The sequence below is a fragment of the Hyla sarda genome, chromosome 10, assembly GCF_029499605.1.
Source record: "Hyla sarda isolate aHylSar1 chromosome 10, aHylSar1.hap1, whole genome shotgun sequence".
In the NCBI taxonomy this organism is placed as follows: Eukaryota; Metazoa; Chordata; class Amphibia; order Anura; family Hylidae; genus Hyla; species Hyla sarda.
This window is the reverse complement of record NC_079198.1, coordinates 82,155,306-82,176,872: the sequence shown is the minus strand read 5'-3', so window position 1 is coordinate 82,176,872 and position 21,567 is coordinate 82,155,306. Positions and strand designations below refer to the sequence as shown.

General features: G+C 40.0%; 1 protein-coding gene across 3 annotated transcripts in view; it reads right to left on the bottom strand.

Moving 5' to 3' along the window:
- Positions 1-21,567, bottom strand: part of ALG9 (ALG9 alpha-1,2-mannosyltransferase) — a 198,041-nt gene that overhangs the window by 82,010 nt on the left and 94,464 nt on the right. For 2 of the 3 annotated variants that reach the window (XM_056542769.1, XM_056542767.1), the window contains exons 10-13: positions 18,644-18,801; positions 6,075-6,204; positions 4,701-4,848; positions 3,260-3,389 (exon numbers count right to left, since the gene is read on the bottom strand). In XM_056542769.1, coding sequence (XP_056398744.1) covers positions 3,260-3,389; positions 4,701-4,848; positions 6,075-6,204; positions 18,644-18,801 — 566 coding nt within the window. The remainder of the gene's footprint in view (positions 1-3,259; positions 3,390-4,700; positions 4,849-6,074; positions 6,205-18,643; positions 18,802-21,567) is intronic. The other variant, XM_056542768.1, reaches the window with a different exon arrangement.

The following is a 21,567-nucleotide window of genomic DNA, read 5'->3' as shown; positions in this document are numbered from 1 at the left end:
AGTCATTATAAATGAATGGCCGACAATGTAATACAAGGGCAGCCGAGTCTGCTAGAGTGGACGCCACTACAGAACACATGCGACTCAAAGGGGAAGTCTAAGGCGAGACCCTCTATCTGTGATGTCTATATTGCCTCATAAAGCCTATGATATCAACTGCCTTAAGGAGACAAAATCTTTAACTCTCCGTTACCATGTATGTTTATGGAGGAGTCAGGAACATTTCGATCAAAAGATGTATACGAATGTATACGAATGATTTATACAGCTGCCTCAGAAATAAACTTAACTTATTCAGTACAGGGACCATGATTATACAAAATGGTACTAAAAATAGGCATGAATCTTTATATGCATGAAAAAAACCTTAAAATTATATTTATACTTTCGTATTAGTACAAATAACCAGTGCGTAAGTACAGATGGCGTTCACAGTGCAATGACATCAGCCGGTACCCACTGCGTGCAGGCAGAAATGGAAATGGGTTCTGAGCCAGGGCTGCAAATAGAAGTGCAGAATGTTGGGTCCTATTCTGATTGAAGTCTGACAGATTACCAAGAAATCATGCCCAGCATGGGAGAAAGGCAGCAGCATTCCAGCTAAAAATGTTACTGACTTCACTGCAAATTAACCTTCGGGTTTGCAAAGACAATAGTGGGCGCATAATAAAAGTTGTTTCAATGTGTCAGGGACAGCCCATTAGTCCTTTATTTACAAGGCACAAACCTCTGTGTGATATCTTAAAAAAAAATAGCTTCATGCTGCGCTACAATGAAGCTGCTAAAAAAGTAATATGAAATGTATAGGCTGAAACAGCAAGGAATGAAACTCTCATTTAGCAAACCAGAAACAATACAGTCATGAGTATTGCTGCATAAATATGATAATACAGGACCAGGATACAAACACTGTCAGAGTCTTTTCTTTTGTCTATTATGCCAGGTGTATAGCAGCTTCAAATCTGCCCAGAAATATAAAATTATACAATAATCTTGGCATTCATGGGCCAGGGATGGCAGTGAGATTGTTTAAGCATCAAGACTTTAGCTAACTTCCCCCTAACTTTCCCCTGAGATAGCTGTCAGCTGAGCATTAGCTCTCTTCGGTTCCCACCATACACATGAACACTCAGTTTTTACTGTATGTTCTGAATGGAGAGAATGGGTATAAGCCGCTGCCAGACTCCTCTGGTGGCCGCTTATCTCACTGAAAACAAAGATTGGGCAGTTGAAATTCAGCATACCAGATCCTTCTCTTCTCAGACTTTCTCTACTGGGGGAGAGTCGGGGGCTCCCTATACACATTAAAGCAGTGTTTAAAGAGGTACTGTCATTATGAAAAATGTTCTATACTTTGTAGTACTACTGATAAGATGACTTTTTTTAAAATATACATTTATTAAATAAAATATAAATTTTACAAAAAAAAATCTTAAATGAAAATAGCCGCCACTAGGGGACATCTGTCATTATGCAGACAGACTACTCTGTATTTTGCAGCATACTAAATAATGGCCGTAAAGCGTGTTGGTATCCAGTATAGGAGATCACCATTGCACCACTGCAGCCTTCAGCTGTTCCTAAACTACAACTCCATGATGAGAGTTATAGTTTTGCAATAGATGGGGGTACAATCTTTGTAAAATTCTGTTTTAGAGCTGTGTATTCTTCAGCTGTGTGCCTCTAGCAAGGAACAGATAGAAAATGCATGCATAAAAGCTACAGTGCAGTGATCTGCAGACTGCCAGGCGCTGCTCCCAGACTCAGATGAGTCATCACAGTGAGGGAGAGAGATGGACACGCCCCCTCCATAAGGCAAGAAGACAAAGCAAGTGAGCAAGATATGCATGCTATTTGTTAGGGATATATAGGTTCTAGAAACATAAATATATGTACATGATCAGGATTAGGTACTGATTAACATTTTTTTCCTAACAATATGACAGGTACGCTTTAACTCATTAACAACACTGGACATATATTTACGTCCTGCGCTGGGTCACGCGGTGACCCTGCGTCATATCGGGTCAGTCCTGGCGGCCATCAATGGCCGGGACCCGCGGCTAATACCGGACATCACCAATCGCGGTGATGCCCAATATTAACCCTTCAGACGCGGCGATCAAAGTTGACCGCCGCGTCTGAAGTGACAAAAGCATCCCGGTAGCTCAGTCGGGCTGTTCGGGACCGCCGCAGCTTGCAGGACACCAGGAGGATCCCTACCTGCCTCTTGGGTGTCCGATCGCTGAATGACTGCTCTGTGCCTGAAATCCAGGCAGGAGCAGTCAAGCGGCGACAACACTGATCAATGCCATGTTAATGCATGGCAGTGAAAAGTGTAAGAGATCAGTGTGTGCAATGTTATAGTCCCCCTATGGGGGCTTTAACATTGCAAAAAAATAAGTGAAAAAAAAAAAGTGTTAATAAATGTGATTTAACCCCTTCCCTAATAAAAGTCAGAATCACCCCCCCTTTTCCCATAAAAAACAAAACAAAAAAAAACTATGTAAATAAAAATAAATATAAACATATGTGGTATTGTCGCATGCGTAAATGTCCACACTATATAAATATATAGTTAATTAAACCGCATTGTCAATGAGTACATGTAAAAAAATGCCTAAATCCCAAAAAATTGTCACTTTTTATACCATTAAAAAAAAAAAATAAAAAGCGATCAGAAATGATGCTGATAAAAACTTCAGATCACAACGCAATAAATGAGTCCTCATACCGCCCCGTATGCGAAAAAATAAAAAAGTTATAGGGGTCAGAAGATGACAATTTTAAACGTATACATTTTCCTGCACGTAGTTATGATTTTTTCCAGAAGTACAACAAAATCAAACCTATATAAGTAGGGGATCATTTTAATCTTATGGACTTATAGAATAAAGATAAGGTGTCATTTTTACCGAAAAATTTACTGTGTAGAAACGGAAGCCCCCAAAAATGTTACAAAATTGTGTTTTTTTCTTCAATTTTGTCACACAATGATTTCCATTCCATCGTAGATTTTTGAGTAAAATGACTGATGTCATTACAAAGTAGAATTGGTGGTGCAAAAAATAAGCCAACATATGGATTTTTAGGTGCAAAATTGATAGAGTTATGATTTTTTTTAAAGGTAAGGAAGAAAAAATGAAAGTGCAGAAAAGGAAAAACCCCTGGTGCTTAAGGGGTTAAAAGACTGACAGGTTCCCTTTAAACAAAAAGCAGATTATAGCATGGCAGACTAATTTTTATATATTAAACTCACATATCTAGATGTCTCTTCCAGATTCTGATCATTCATGTCCTTGGGGATAATTCTTGTAGCTAGCCGCCCCTTGGCATAAGGTTTTGGGAGTTGCCCTCTGAATTCTGATTCAATGAACTGAAGTTGCCAACTACATATGATAAGAATCGAAATAAAAAAATAAAAAGTTAGATGAGCTTACAAATCCTATGGGTGGGTTTAGAACCCAAATACTGTCTGTATATATTTAGGTACACAGCAATCTGCACATGCTGGGAGTTGTAGTTTTGCAACAGCTGGAGGCACCCTGGTCGGGAAACACTGTTCTAAGTTTATGGAGCCGTCCAGCAAAGACAGATTGAGATTGTTGCGAGCTGGTGAGTAAAGCACACTACCTCAGCACTAAGACCCTGACAGATCAAAACTTTTGACATGTCTCTGTGAGAGAGCATAAGTTTTGTTTTCTAAACAACAGCACACTCTAAACTCCGTTTAAACTTTTATACAGCTGCAGTTATATTATTATATTATTTATTATGATATTATTCTTCAGATCAATAAATAAGTATACACATGTGAATAGAGCAATCATAGCCAATAAATAAATACTTTCATAAGTAATTATGTAATAGGTATTTCATTTTATGTTATGCAAAGTATCTCCTTTTTAAATTGGTTATGTTTTTTTAAGGGATTAGACTGAGTTATACATATTAAAACAGGAAAAAATAAATAAAAAAATAAAAAATGTCCAGGATATTTCCACACTGCAGGGTTGACCCACCTCAGCCAGTTAAAGGGGTTATCCAGGAAAAAACTTTATATTATATATATATATATATATATATATATATATATATATATATATATATATCTATATCTCAACTGGTTCCAGAAAGTTAAACAGATTTGTAAATTACTTCTATTAAAAAATCTTAATCCTTTCAGTACTTATGAGCTGCTGAAGTTGAGTTGTTCCTTTCTCTCTAAGTGCTCTCTGATGACAAGTGTCTCGGAAGCTGTCCAGAGTAGAAGCAAATTCCCATAGCAAACCTATTCTGCTCTGTGCAGTTCCTGAGACAAGCAGAGATGTCAGCAGAGAGCACTGTTTACAGACAGATAAGAACAACTCAACTTCAGTAGCTGATAATTAGAGGAAGGATTACGTTTTTTAATAGAAGTAATTTAGAAATCTGTTTAACTTTCTGGAGCCAGTTGATATAAAAAAAGTTTTTTCCTGGAATACCCCTTAATGGTAGATATTTCCAGTCACTTTCTCTGTTACAAGATGGGTCCAGAATGTGGAGTTCAGCAGGAACCCTATAAATATGGGAAGGTGAATCATTTTTCATTTTTTTTGTCCACTGGACAAACTTATTAGTTACCATTAGTTTATTTGGGCATTAACCAATAGTCTTTAGTTATATTAGTCTGTACAACATAAAGCAACACTTGAACTCACTTGTCTGGAAGAAGAAAATTACTTGGAAACCGATACCATTCTTTCCCCACACATACATTCACAGTCTTGCTCTCTGGTGCAGTATGAATAGTAGGGTCTTTGGCAATTCTGTAAAACTCAGGATACAAATCTAATGGTGTATGGTAGCCTGAAAAAGAAAAAGTTGTTAAAAGGGAATGTATCATGAGAAAATGATGTATCTATTTGGGTGGAATTTTTTTTTGTTTCTATCCACATAAAAATTGCAGTTTTCAAGCTGGCCACTAGAGCAGAAACAACAGAATGTTGAATCCTGCTTCCTGCTGCTCGCTTGTCAGCTTTAACGTGTAGACTTGGATAGTATGAGCAGAGTCCTCTCAACCTCATTACTGGGTTGGTGAGTAAAAAATAGCTTTTCCTGTACAGCTCTAGATAAGGCAGGATAACAGCATTACACTTAGTAGAAGGCCATGTTTGGTAATCCTGTCACTTCTTGTTATCTAGAGGGGGAGCTACATTCCATCACTTGGAGACTATGATAGTGTTCTGTCTAACCTACTAAAATGTTTTTCAGCTGCCATAAAGCACACATATCTTGCTGCACTATACAAAGAATACAGAAAAGAAGTTTTACCTCCAACATGGCTGCCCCAAGGTGTTTTTTAATTAAAAAGCTAAACCTAAAATGAGCTTTCTCAAAGATAATTCCTTTCCATACACCCATTTAGGACATATAAGCATCTTAGGTTCTGTTTACATTACTGTTGTGGTTTCTATTATAAACTACCAGGTCACATGACAGATACTACAGTTGCTTCATGGACCTTACTGACTTATAATGTTGTCCATCAGGACTTCTGCCATTTTGACAGGAAGGACACTGTTGTATGCAGGACTATTTTTTCTGTTAAAGCTGTAGAGACTGTTGACGGCAGCTTAAAACAGAACTTCTGATGTCAGTGGTAACAGAGTCAGGGGGTGAGCTTCATTCAGGGACTAGGATGGACCTAGCCCGCTCAGCCCATGTACTATATGACAATGAAAATGTATAGCTAGACCTGGAGTCCACCAGCAATAGTGGCTGATCACCAGATGTTATCTAATCATCACACCATCTTCTACTTACAGAGGTGTTGCTCCCTTATCAACACAAATTTCTTGTTTCTTTTGTTATCTAGTACAACACAACCTCAAGCAAACCTGAAATAAAAGGTTTGAGGCCCATTCACTAAACCCTAAACATGCATTTTGGATGAAGATTTAAAGCAGGCAAAATAAGGGGCTTCTTCGTTTACTGGAGCATGAGACTCATGTGTTCATGAAATTGCACCTACTGATGTGATCAGATTTTACCCCCCTCCCCCAATACAAGGGCCATAGAAAGAATTAACTCACCTTTAAACAAGGCTATGGAACGCGAAAAGGACACGAGACCAAACAGCAAGACAGTACCAATGGCAAGCCAGTTGGAAGAAACTGTATAATGCTCTAGACGGTACCGTTGAAATAAGAAGTGGTAACATTTCTAAAATAAAAATAAAAAACAAAACATAAATTTATTAATAAATAGGAATAACTTAAAATGAATCTCTAGATCTTAAAGGGGTGCTCCGCTGCTCAGCATTCGGAACAAAATGTTCTGAACGCTAAGAGACGATGTCGGGGCTCATTATGTCATGGCCCCACCCCATCGTGACGTCAATCCACGCCCCCTCAATGCAAGTCTAGAGACGTGCATTGAGGGTAATGGGTGTGACGTCATGAGGGGGCAGGGCCGTGGCGTCACGAGCCCCTGATGCTGGCTCTAAAAGTTCAGAACATTTTGTTCCGAACGCTGAGAAGCAGAGTACCCCTTTAACATCTTTTGTCTACTAGTCTATAGAGGATACTTTTTTTTTTAACACTGCATTAACCCTTCTACACATGATAAAGATAAGAGACTGATTGCAAGGGGTCCGACCTCGGGGACCCCCGGTCATCTTCAGAATAGGGTCCAGACTCTGTCTTCTGCATGGAGCAGTGGGTTAGCATGCACTTCAAGCATTGTCTATGGAAGCTCTTGGGTATCTCCAGCACTCCAGTATACAATGCATGCAGTGTGTGCCAACATACTATTCCATTTAGCGGGGCCATGTTCTGGAGATTGCGGGAGGACTAATAAGACACCTATCACCAATTCTGTGGATAGGGGATACATTTTTTAAGCTCTGGAACATTCCTTTAAATATAAGAAACATTCTAGTATGCTCATTTTACTAATTAAGACCTCTTTCCATGCTTGATTATCTATACGAGTTGCACTAAGTGGTAAAGAAGACTAGTGGTGCTAGAAGGACTGGGAATCGGTAAAAGAGGCTTACTAAACATGGAATTTAAGCATTATATCCAATACAGTGGTCCCTCAACATATGATATTAATTGGTTCCAGGAGAACCATCATATGTTGAAACCATCATAAGTCGAGTACATATGTCTATGTAAAAATGGTAATTGGTTCTGGGGCCTCGGAACCATTGTATGTTGAATACATATCTCTATGGGAAACTGCCAATTGGTTCTGGGATGACCATTGTATGTGGAGTGTTTAACAAACCAGGGTGCCTCCAGCTGTTGCACAACTACAACTCCCAGCATGCATGTACAGCCATCGACTGTCTGGGCATGCTGGGAGTTATAGTTTTGCAACAGCTGGAGGCACACTGATAGGGAAACATTGATGTATGGGGTGTATAGTGTGTGTATATGTGTTGTATGTGATGTGTGACATCGCATACAGTACTGTACAGTTCTTTAAATACCTTCAGGGGGGACAAAATGTCCTCCATTACGATCCTGCCGACTACAGCTCTATAGGAAAGGAAGGGGAGGGCAGCCAGCAGCTCATTGGATGCCTGCAGCAAGATGCTCCAGGCTATTGGCTATGGCTGCACATTGGGGGCGGGGCTTACACGGAGCTCACAGTGGAAGCCTGTGTGAGTTAGCAGGACAGCATGTGAGTAACAGGAGGCAGAACGGGGCAAACGGGGCACATTAAACAACTATCTGTCAGATGCTGAAGTTGTCAGCGCTGTCAGATAGCTGTTTGTACGATGGACCCGACACACAGCAGCATCATATGTCGATGCTGCCTTCAACATACGATGGGCTCTGAGAGGCCATCATATGTTGAAATGATCATATGTCGAGGCCATCATAAGTCAAGGGGTCACTGTATTGTTTAAAATTCAGATACTAGACTAAAAACCGTATCAGTACAGATTATACATACAGGATTAAGGGCATCCAGATACTTTTCTTGTGTGGAATATCCAACATAATTTACACATTGGATATAGAAGTAAATAGTATTAAAATACCACAATATTCCAGTTTACATATGACAAGTCCCCATGTGTGACGCCTCCACAGTTCACCAAATCAAAGTACAAGATAATTTGTTTACATTTTACAGCAAATGGACTAAATATCAAATATGTACATAAAATAATAATTTTAACTGGGTTTTCGATAACTTTCACATTAACAGGCCTATCCCAATACAATATCGAACAGGTGAGTGTCTGACTCCTGACACCTTTACCGATAAGGGGTTTACCAGTTTTTTTTGTTTTTTTTTTTACTTTTGCAGTGATTTGCCTGGTACTTTAGCTACCTAAAGCTTGATGTCACTCAAGTGAATCAAAATCGGCTTCAATACCAAGGCACAGCCACTACTATGTGCACCTGGTCAACAATGAGGAAGCCAAAGAGCCATTGCCCGCTTAGCTGTTCAGTGGGGGTCCTGAAGTTACATTTCTAAAAGATTTGAAAAACCAGAGATTCTGTAGTGTGCAAGGGCCCTTGAAGGGACAATGACCAACTCTTCACTTACATGCTTAAAACTTGTACCTTCCAATTCCAAAAGAGCCAAAAAGGCTGTGTTTTGAACAGTTTCCCCATTATACAAGTGTCCGAATTTCTTAATCCTACACTTCCCCCCACGGGTATCACCGTTTAAAAAAAAAAAAAAAAAAGAGTACTTGGGCTCACAGGGGATCATCAGGTCAACAAGACCATTGTGCCACGTAACCTCTCAAAAGGACTACTACTCCAAGGTAGCCTGAACTACTAAACATTACATCCTCCTGAGTACCCCAGTAATGTTGGACCATAGTGTGCCAACGGGCTAACAGAGGTATTGACCATAGCCTATTAGGAGTGACTAATGACACCACATGATTTAAGTCCTTGAAGGCTTTGAGAAACTGCTCGGGAGTCAGGACTGCAACAATCTTCTTCTAAAGTGACACCATAAAAATGTGTTAAATCAGATGACATCTGCTAGTCACTAAACACTACACTATTCATCAATGGCTAAGGGGTCAAAAAAAAGAAAATAGAAAAGTAAAATTAATATAATAACGTATATATATATATATATATATATATATACACACACATATAAATACACACACACATTATATATATATATATATATATATATATATATATATATATATATATATACACATAAATACACACATACATAGTCATGGTCGTAAATGTTGGCACCCCTGAAGAACATGAAGTATTTCTCAGAGAAAAGCATTGCAGTAACACATGTTTTGCTATACTCATGTTTATTCCCTTTGTGTGTGTTGGAACTAAACCAAAAAGGGAGGAAAAAATGTTTTGAGACAGAATGTCACACAAGAAAAATAAGATTGTTTCAAGCATGCGATGCTCCTGTTAATTCACCTGGGGCAAGTAACAGGTGTGAGCAATAAAAAAATAACACCTGAAAGCAGATTAAAAAAGGAGAAAAGTTCACTTAGTCTTTACATTGGGTGTCTGTGTGCCACTAAGCATGGACAACAGAAGAGGACAAGAGAACCATCTGAGGACTTGAGAATTAAAATTGTGGAAAAATATCGACAATCTCGAGAGATCTAGATTTGCCTTTGTCCACAGTGCACAACATCATCGAGAAGTTTGCAATCCATGGCACTGTAGCTTATCTCCCTGGGCGTGGATGGAAGAGAAAAACTGATGAAAGGTGTCAACGCAGGATAGTCCGGATGGTGGATAAGCAGCCCCAAACAAGTTCCAAAGATATTCAAGCTGCCCTGCAGACTCCGGGAGCATCAGTGTCAGCGCAAACTATCAGTCGACACTTAAATTAAATAAAACACTATGGCAGGAGACCAAGGGGGACCCCACTGCTGACATAGAGACATAAAAAGGCAAGACTACATTTTGCCAAAATGAACTTGAGTAAGCCAAAATCCTTCTGGGAAAACGTCTTGTGGACAGATGATACTAAGAAAGAGCTTTTTGGTAAAGCACATCATTCTACTGTTTACCGAAAACGGAATGAGGCCTACAAAGTAAAGAACACAGTACCTACAGTAAAATATGGTAGAGGTTCAATGATGTTTTGGGGTTGTTTTGCTGCCTCTGGCACTGGTTGCCTTGAATGTGTGCAAGGCATCATGAAATCTGAGGATTACCAATGGATTTTGGGTCGCATTGTACAGCCCTGTGTCAGAAAGCTGAGTGTGCGTCTTCCAGCAGGACAATGACCCCAAACATACGTCAAAAAGCACCCAGAAATGGATGGCAACAAAGAGCTGGAGAGTTCTGAAGTGGCCAGCAATGAGTCCAGATCTAAATCCCATTGAACAACTGTGGAGAGATCTTGCTATAGAGATACCTGGAGCAGTTTACAAAGGAAGAGTGGTCCAACAATCCGGCTGAGAGGTGTAAGAAGCTTATTAATGGTTATAGGAAGAGACTGATTTCAGTTTCCCAAAGGGTATGCAACCAAATTGCATATTTTTTCCCAAAGGGTGCCTATAATTTTGTCCAGCCCACTTTTGGAGTTTGGTGTGACATTATGTCCAATTTGCTTTTCTCCTTCCTTTTTTGGTTTAGTTCCAATACAAACACAAAGGGAACAAGAATGTGTACAGCAAAACATGTGTTACTGCAATCCTTTTCTGTGAAAAATACCTCATTCTCTTGAAAAATTTCAGGGGTGCCAACATTTACGGCCATGACTGTATATATATAACTGTATATATATACACATACACATACACACACACACACACACACCAACAGGGATTGAATTGCTATTTCTTCAGACAGAATGAAGATATGTTCAGCGTCCACAGTGAGAATGCTCTTTATGCCTCACAATATAATAGATGATTGAGTATCTGACACAGTCTGTTATTGCAAGACATTTTCCATTGTAAAACGAGGCCATCTTATTGTTCTGCTCAATGCTTCCTCTGTTCAGAAAATTCACAGCAATTTCATCGGGGAGATGGAAAACAGCAACAAACAATCTACAGACAGTGGTGGAACTCGGTGTTCGGTTTCTACTTTGGAAAGGTTATTTGTTCTAGAAACCTCTAGGATCGGGTACTTGTGCACGAATCTGTAACATTTCGATTCATCACAATGGTTTCAATGTAAGATTGTTTCCTGATGCACTGTAAAATAGGTGCTATATAGTAGAATTTGCCTTTTTACAATTTATCCTGGATGAAGAGTCTTGTCCATAAAACATGTTGCCATTGCGTCTACCGGTTACGCGAGGACCATTATCCACATGGCTTGAAAGTCATGGTAAAAAATGTATGGAGGCACTTTTACTGTTATATGCATGTGGCCAGTGAGTTACATCTTTCTTGCTTAAAGGGGATTTTGTTATGGCTATTTTAATATCCCATTTCACATTTGCGTTGGAGGCACTGTCAAGTGTCTCTATCACAAGTGCCGTCAAAATATACTGGACAAAATAATGCAGCATGCTGTGCTATTTTCTCTATGAACAAAACATGATGGACACCATTAAAGGGGTACTCCAAGGAACTGAACTTATCAAGACACTTAAAGGGGTACTTCGGTGCTTACACATTCTTATCCCCTATCCATAGGATAGGGGATAAGATGTCTGATCGCGGGAGTCCCGCAGCTGGGGACGCCCGCGATAATGCACGCGGCACTCCGTTTGTAATCAGTCCCCGAAGCGTGTTCGCTCCGGGTCTGATTACGCTCGACCGCAGAGCCGGCGGCGTGTGACGTCACGCCCCCACCCCCGTGTGACGTCACGCTCCGCCCCTCAATGCAAGCCTACGGGAGGGGGCGAGATACCTATCACGCCCCCTCCCGTAGGCTTGCATTGAGGGGCGGAGCGTGACGTCACACGGGCCGCGTGACTTCACACGCCGCCGGCTCTGCGGTCGAGCGCAATGAGACCCGGAGCGAACACGCTTCGGGGACTGATTACAAACGGGGTGCCGCGTGCATTATCGCGGGCGTCCCCAGCTGCGGGACTCCTGCGATCAGGCATCTTATCCCCTATCCTATGGATAGGGGATAAGATGTGTAAGCACCGGAGTACCCCTTTAATTCAACCACTGGTCGACAGCAAGTGATGGCTCGATCAGTAAATCACCGGCTGAGGCGGGACATTGCCGCAGCTAGTGATTGGATGTGCGGGCCATCACTTGCTTTCGTACAGGAAGGTGAGGGTCAGAGCGCACAGAAGAAGAAGAAGTAGCCATGGCCCCATACAGGAGATGTCGGACCCCCTGTGATCAGGCACTTATCCCCTATCCTAAGGACATCTTTAAATTCAGTGGGACCTTCTTCAAATTCCCTTTATAATCTTTATAAAAGGGGTATTCCGGTGGAAAACTTTTTTTTTTATTTTTTTATTTTTTTTTTATTAAATCAACTGGTGCCAGAAAGTTAAACACATTTGTAAATGAGGATACAAAGAAAAGGGGATGTGCAGCTCACAATTAACTAGTTGAGGTAAGGAGGTTATACACCTACAACTGGTGTTAGATCATTTATAAGGAATTAAACAAATGCCAACCCCTCAAAACTAGCATCAGAAAACTGATACATGAATAAGATCTGGTTGAATATGAATTGACATCGTGCTTCAATTATGTGATACAAAATAATATAAAATGTTATTAATACAATAATAGATGCAAAAATAAACCTCATAGCACAGTGCCCTTGTGCAGAGGTAATACAGATGTTATAAGACCATAAATTGTAACAGTGTATAATAAACACCGATATCTAATACTTTTTATGAAGTAAATGAGATTTTCCGATAATCCGGTATCAGGTATTCCATCACTGTCTGGACTATTAGATACCGGATTATCGGAAAAGCTCCTTTACTTCATAAAACAGTATTAGATATCGGTGTTTATTATACAGTGTTACAATTTATGGTCTCATAACATCTGTATTACCTCTGCGCAAGGGCACTGTGCTATGAGGTTTATTTTTGCATCTACTATTGTATTTTTGTATTTTAATAACATTTTTATATTATTTTGTATCACATAATTGTAGCACGGTCTCAATTCCCATTCCTACCAGATCTTATTCATGTATCAGTTTTCTGATGCTAGTTTTGAGGGGTTGGTATTTGTTTAATTCCTTATAGATTTGTAAATGATTTCTATTAAAAAATCTTAATCCTTCCAGTACTTATTAGCTGCTGAATACTACAAAGGAAATACTTTTCTTTTTGGAATACAGAACACAGAGCTCTCTGCTGACATCATGACCACAGTGCTCTCTGCTGACATCTCTGTCCATTTTAAGAACTGTCCAGAGTAGGAGAAAATCCCCATAGCAAACATATGTTCTCTGGTTAGTTCCTAAAATGGACAGAGATGTCAGCAGAGAGCACTGTGCTCTTGATTCAGCAGAGGGCTCTATGTTTAAAAAAGAAAAGAATTTCCTCTGTAGTATTCAGTAGCTAATAAGTACTGGATGGGTAAAGATTTTTTAATAGAAGTCATTTACAAATCTGTTTAACTTTCTGGCACCAGTTGATTTAAAAATAAAAAAAAGTTTACCACAGGAGTACCCCTTTAACCCCTTAATGACGCAGGACGTAAATGTACGTCCTGGTGAGGTGGTACTTAACGCACCAGGATGTACATTTACGTCCTGAGCATAACCGCGAGCATCGGAGCGATGCCGGCATCATGCGCGGCAGGTCCCGGCTGTGGATCGCAGCCAGGGATCCGCCGGTAATGGCCGACACCCGCGATCCTGCGGATGTCCGCCATTAACCCCTCAGATGCCGTGATCAATACAGATCACGGCATCTGCAGCATCGCGATCACTTAACAGGATGATCGGGTCGCCCGCAGCGCTGCCGCGGCGATCCGATCATCCTGCACGGCAGACGGAGGTCCCCTCACCTGCCTTCGCTGTCTTCCGGGAGTCTACTGCTCTGGTCTGCCTTCCCGCAGACCAGAGCACAGAAGATGACCGATAACCCTGATCAGTGCTGTGTCCTATACATAGCACTGAACAGGATTAGCAATCGAATGGTTGCTATAAATAGTCCCCTATGGGAACTATAAGAGTGTAAAAATAAAAGTAAAAGTAAAAAAAATGTGAAAAAACCCCTCCCCAATAAAGACGTAAATTGTCCCATTTTCCCTTTTTTACCCCCAAAAAGTGTAAAAAAATTTTATATACATATTTGGTATCGCCGCGTGCGTAAATATCGGTACTATTAAAATAAAATGTAAATGATCCCATACGGTGAACGGCGTGAGCGTAAAAAAAAAAAGTCCAAAATAGCTGGTTTTTTATAACATTTTATTCAAAAAATTTTTTAGAAAAAATGTAATAAAAGTTTTGTATAAGCAAATATGGTATTAATAAAAAGTACAGATCACGGCGCAAAAAATTAGCCCTCATATCACCGCTTATACGGAAAAATGAAAAAGTTATAGGTCTTCAAAATAGGGGGATTTTAAATGTACTAATTTGGTTAAAAAGTTAGCGATTTTTTTTAAGCGCAACAGTAATAGAAAAGTGTATAATCATGGGTATCATTTTTATCGTATTGACCCAGAGAATAAAAAACACATGTCATTTTTACCATAAATTGTATGGCGTGAAAACAAAACCTTCCAAAATGTGCAAAATTGCGGTTTTCTTTTTAATTTCCCCACACAAATAGTATTTTTTTGGTTGCGCCATACATTTTATGGTAAAGTGAGTGATGGCATTACAACGGACAACTGGTCGCACAAAAAACAAGCCCTCATACTAGTCTGTGGATGAAAATATAACAAAGAGTTATGATTTTGTGAAGGGGAGGAGGAAAAAACAAAAGCGTAAAAATAAAATTGTCTTTAAAGGGGTACTCCGGTGAAAACCTTTTTTCTTTTAAATCAACTGGTGGCAGAAAGTTAAACATATTTGTAAATTACTTCTATTAAAAAATCTTAATCCTTCCTGTACTTATTAGCTGCTGAATACTACAGAGGAAATTCTTTTCTTTTCGGAATGCTCTCTGATGACATCAAGATCACAGTTCTCTCTGCTGACGTTATTATAAAAATAATAACGCTTTATTTATTGTTGTCCTCAGTGTGATTTGAACCCAAGTCCCCAGCACTGCAAGGCAGGAGTGCTAACCACTGAGCCACCATGCTGCCCTTAGCATACATCTGCTATGCACGGTTGCTAAAATGGACAGAGATGTCAGCAGAGTGCACTGTGCTCGTGATGTCATCAGTGTTCCAAAAAGAAAGGAATTTCCTCTGTACCATTCAGCAACTAATAAGTACTGGAAGGATTAAGATTTTTTAATAGAAGTAATTAACAAATATGTTTAACTTTCTGCCACCAGTTGATTTAAAAGAAAAAAGGTTTTCACCGGAGTACCCCTTTAAGGTCCAAATGGGCTGAGTCCTTAAGGGGTTAAAGTTAACACGTATGTTTATGCTTGCTAATTGCTACTAATACAGCCAGGTAGGATGTAAAAACTGACATGAATGGTAAAACTGAATTTATGACACCATTACAGCTAAACAAAATGAGTGGGGAAATAAAGTAGATTACGATTCTGTAACTTGTATGCCTAATAAATACCTTTAAATAAGAACTCCAGTTTTTTTTTCCAGCCTATATCATGCACAATTATCAATCCTAAAGTGCCATCTGTTTCATTCCTGCACAGCTGCATCTATGCATTTCATTACTGTATCTGAGTCATGCTATAAAGAAGCCTGACCAACAGAAAATCACAGTGTTTAGTGTGTCAGAGGAAGTGGTCAGGCCTGGGTCAGCTGACTTCCTGTGAACTACAGGATTACATCATGAGATCCCTTCTGGCTGCTAACAGACTCTTCCCAGTCCTGCTCCAGTAGTACAATGCTACTTCTATCTCTATGGGCTCATGATATATAGCATTTATACACCTCCCCTCCCAGCTCCATCTGCACATTGCTACTGCTATCTCTATGGGATCAGGATATATAGTAGTTATATACCTCATCTTCCAATTCATCTGTACACTGCTACTGCTATCTCTATGGGATCAGGATATATAGTAGTTATATACCTCCTCTAACCAATTCATCTCTATGGGATCAGGATATATAGTAGTTATACACCTCCTCTAACCAATTCATCTGTACACTGCTACTGCTATCTCTATGGGATCAGGATATATAGTAGTTATACACCTCCTCTCCCAGTTCATCTGTATACTGCTACTGCTATCTCTATGGGATCAGGATATATAGTAGTTATATACCTCCCCTTCCAGCTCCATCTGCACATTGCTACTGCTATCTCTATGGGATCAGGATATCTAGTAGTTATACACCTCCTCTTCCAATTCATCTGTATACTGCTATCTCTACTGGATCAGAATATATAGTAGTTATACACCTCCTCTCCCAGTTCATCTGTATACTGCTACCTCTATGGCATCAGGATATATAGTAGTTATACACCTCCTCTTCCAATTCATCTGTATACTGATACTGCTATCTCTATGGGATCAGGATATATAGTAGTTACACTGCTCCCCTTAGGCTGTGTTAACTTCTTGCATTTATGCTGCAAGCTTCCTGAAATCACAGGAAAGTAGCACTACTTTACTGAGATTGCACAAATTGTGGTAAAAGAATATCTTTTTTACAGCAATTCTGTAAAATAACAGCAAAAACTGCACATAATATGAAGTGTCCCCCAACCCACTTAGGAGTCTCAGTGCTTTAAGATGCTGGTTGCTGGAGTCCGATAATTAGATGATCAAGTGCAGTGTTCAGACTTTCCACCCCCCCCCCCCCCAACCTTCTCTCTCTCTCTCTCTGCAAAACCAGAGGATTCATGGTTAATGTATGCAGCATTAGAAAATCATTTCAGTGAGGAAACCGAAATCAACATGACTAAAAACCTGCCTTAAACCTCAGCTAAAACAGGTAAGTGCATGGCATACACAAGAACCTCTACATTATTTTCTAATAATAGCCTATGCTGCAATATATAAGCAAAAAAGTTAAGAAAAAATCCTGGAGCGCTTCATTTATACAATGTAAGCTAATTTTGTTAATAGTATTGTAAAAGCCATGGCTGTAAATGTTGGCACCCCTGAAATTTTTCAAGAAAATTAAGTATTTCACACAGAAAAGGATTGCAGTAACACATGTTTTACTATAAGCATGTTTATTCCCTTTGTGTGTATTAGAACTAAACAAAAAAAAAGGGAGGAAATGTAACACCAAACTCCAAAAATGGTCTGGACAAAATTATTGTCACCCTTTCAAAATTGTGGATAAATAAGATTGTTTCAAACATGTAATGCTCCATAAAACTCACCTGGGGCAAGTAACCGGTGTGGGCAATATAAAAATCACACCTGAAAACAGCTAAAAAGGAGAGAAGTTCACTTAGTCTTTGCATTGTGTTTCTGTGTGTGCGTCACTAGGCATTGACAACAGAAAGAGGAGAAGAGAACCGTCTGCGGACTTGGGAACCAAAATTGTGGAAAAATATCAACAATCTCAAGGTTAAAAGTCCATCTCCAGAGATCTAGATTTGCCTTTGTCCACAGTGCGCAACATTATCAAGAAGTTTGCAACCCATGGCACTGTAGCTAATCTCCCTGGGTGTGGATGGAAGAAAAAAATTGATGAAAGGTGTCAATGCAGGATAGTCCGGATGGTGAATAAGCAGCCCCAAACAAGTTCCAAAGATATTCAAGCTGTCATGCAGCCTCAGGGAGCATCAGTGTCAGTGCAAACTATTCGTTGACATTTGAATGAAATGAAACGCTATGGCAGGAGACCAGAGACACAGAGACATAAAAAAACAAGACTACATTTTGCCAAAATGAACTCGAGTAGGCCAAAATCCTTCTGGGACAAAGTCTTGTGGACAGAAGAGACCAAGATAGAGCTTTTTGGCAAAGCACATCGTTCTACTGTCTACCGAAAACAGAATGAGGCCTACAAAGAAAAGAACACAGTACATTGAAATATGGTGGAGGTTCAATTAGGTTTTTGGGGTTGTTTTGCTGCCTCTGGCACTGGGTGCCTTGAATGTGTGCAAGGCATCATGAAATCTGAGGATTATCAATGGATTTTGGGTACAGCCCTGCGTCAAAAGGCTGGGTTGGCGTCTGAGATCTTGGGTCTTCCAGCAGGACAATGACCCGAAACATACCTCAAAAATGGATGGCACTGAACACCTGTGGAGAGATCTTAAAATTGCTGTTGGGAAAAGGCAGCCTTCCAATAAGAGAGACCTGGAGCAGTTTGCAAAGGAAGAGTGGTCCAACATTCCGGCTGAGAGGTGTAAGAAGGTTATTGATGGTTATAGGAAACAACTGATTTCAGTTATTTTTTCCAAAGGGTGTGCAACCAAATATTAAGTTAAGGGTGCCAATAATTTTGTCCAGACCATTTTCGGAGTTTGGTGTGACATTATGTCCAATTAACTTTTTTTCCTCCCTTTTTTGGGTTAGTTCCAATACACACAAAGGGAATAAACATGTGTATAGCAAAACATGTTACTGCAATCCTTTTCTGTGAGAAATACTTCATTTTCAGGAGTGCCAACATTTACAGCCATGACTGTATATGTAAATATCCATGCATACTAAATGGAAAAGTATACATTACCTGCAGAGCAGAAAGGGCTACGGCCCCACACAAACAGATGAGTGGGTAGATAGGAAAAAGAAACCTCTCCTCTTTATGAGGTTGCATGAAGAAAATCAAAAGCCAGATATACATGGGTGCCAATGTAAGCCAATATGGTCTACCAAGATTCTGAACTGCTGAAGCAAACATAACAATGCTATTAGCAGGATACAGCAGGGGAGCAGACATTATTGAGAAACATTATATTAAAGAATAGGCATTCTAGCTTTTTATACAGTGCAATAGATATAATTCAGCTTCATAGCAAGTACAGTAAGAAAAACTACTTCGCCTCAATACAGGAATTCATTTATTTTGGTTTCAAAATACTTTTATTGAATTTCCCGGGAAAAAAAAAAAAAACAGAAGCACAATATACTTCAACATTGCCCCACATAGCAAAAAGCAAATTAGTTATCATATAAATAAAGTAGCTTTATCATTAGGCCTAAAAGAAAAAAGTGGAGTGAAGCCTGCTACCACACGATTCTCCGAGTCTAGGGATCTATAGGGGGCTGAGCACTGAGAACCTGTCCAATCAAAACTTTTTACATGTCTGTGTGACATGTCAAAAATTCTTACAAATGACAGTAACTTTTTAACAGTAGACATTAGCTATCAAGAATAAAGAGTATCTATGTAGTCACAGTTTCATAAAAGAGATAATGTTATGTTAAGTGGTGAGTGAGCTTTGCCATCTGCTCACAATGGCGTGGTGCAGCCGCCACTGCTGTATTGGTGCCATGTCTGTGGGATGGTACATCCCAGAGCCAGGGGCTAGGTTGGGCATTGGTGCTGCTCTGCCACAGGGCTGTCTTCCCTATGGGCACTGGTGCCGCGGTGGTGGTGGTCACTGCTCAGCGACACACAGTCTTATGATAGGGATGTTGAAGACCCGTAACACACAGGGGGGCGCGATGTGGCTAGCGGGCTTGCACATTATGATTAAAATATATATATGCTCAGTAGCACATGATCTTTGTGCAAGATGTAGATGTGTCTGTTTTTCTCCATTAATGTCTTATTGTTCTATTCCCCTCATGTTTTTTTTTTGTTTTACTTTGTCAGCACTCTGCCCCATTCACTTAGCCCAGGTCTATTTAATTAGAAAAAGACTGCAAGGGGGTTCCTGGCAGTCTTTCAGTCCTCAGACTGATAGGGTATGGGGACTGAGATTTGCTCACATTGGTGTGGTGCTGCGTGGGGTAGCATGGCCCAGGGCCTAGGTCGGCAGCATTGGGGCTGCTCTGCCACTGGGCTTTTCCCCTTACGGGCACTGGTGTTGCGGTGGTGGTGGTTGCGACTATGCACCACTCCATTTCATGTTAGGGACCCGATACTAGGGATGTAAGAAAAAATCGATTTGCGCGATTATCGCGATTTTTTGTTCCGCGATACTGAATCGATTTTAAAATTCTGAGAATCGATTTTTTTTTTTATCAATTAATATAATTAACATTTACTGTATTTCACTCACTGAGTCACAGTCCTATTTGTCTGTCTTATTTTTTTTATAACACTTAAACTCCTGACCACTAGTTGGCAGTGTACCTGTTATCAGCTCTGTCCCACTTGCAGGCTGCTACCGCGAGACTACAGACTCAGAACAAACAGGAAGGAGAACGTACGCACTCACAGGACAACTCTTGCGGGATCTTGTTCTTTCTCAACTAGAATAAGTTTTCCCAAGCTTTTAATAGGGAATATTGCGATATATCGTGATATATCGCCAACATGACAGTATCGCGATATATTGCGATATATCGAATCGCCACCCTGGTATCGTGATTCGAATCGAATCGCCAAATTATTGGCGATTCACACCCCTACCCGATACACACAGGTGGCAGTGATGTGGCTAGTGGGCTTGCACATTATGATCACAACATACACCAACGACCTGTTAGTTTTTAGATTATATATATATATATATATATATATATATATATACACACACACACACACATACATACATACATACAATGAGTAACACAGAATCTTTGTGAAGATGTGCAACCATGTCTGTTTTTCTCCATTGATGCCCTAATGGTAATCTTATCACTGGGCCTGACTATAATGACATTAGTTTAAGCATGACCTCACAACAATATAACCTCAAAGGGGTTAACAAAGCCTCTTAAATCCCATGTGTTCAGAATAAAACATAACTTTCAATGCGTGCTATCTACTAAAAGTATAGGTGAGAAAAAGGACACACACTGAAAACCAACCCTCTTGGCATCTGTTTACTGGTTTAAGATGTCACACTGGGTCACCACAGATTCAAACACTATAGGAGTGACTCCCGAGTAAGTGGTGTGTACTTCCACCTACTTGGTAACTGGGGTGACAGATGGGACTACATGAACTGGTACAGTGGGTACCACTCTCCACCAGCAGCAATGTAAGTAGTCATTAAGCAGGATATTTCACTCAAGTGTATGAATTCTGTGGAACAATTATCACCAGCTTTCTGTGCACCGAAGGTGCGAATTCTAATATAGGTGGCTAACTTACCACTATTTTACTCTGAGGCCCATAACGTGATCACTGTGTTATATAAGGCGCACTAGGGTTGCAATTAAAATGTATTACTGATACACTCCGACATGTTTTGCCACACAATGTGGCTTTATCAAGGAGAATGACTGACAGCATTGAGTGTCCGCCACAAATGAGCCTCTTTTATAAGGTATCAGATTGACATCACTAATTAGTCGGCCAGTGAGAGATCATCGTTTCAACAGCCAATACTGGGTCACTTTCCTCCATATTGGCCAATCTCTATTCAGATGGCATTCACCCCCATGTTCTAAAAGAATTAAGTAATGTAATGTAATAGACAGACCCCTATTTTTAATATTCAGGGACTCTATAGTGACAGGGACTGTTCCCCAGGACTG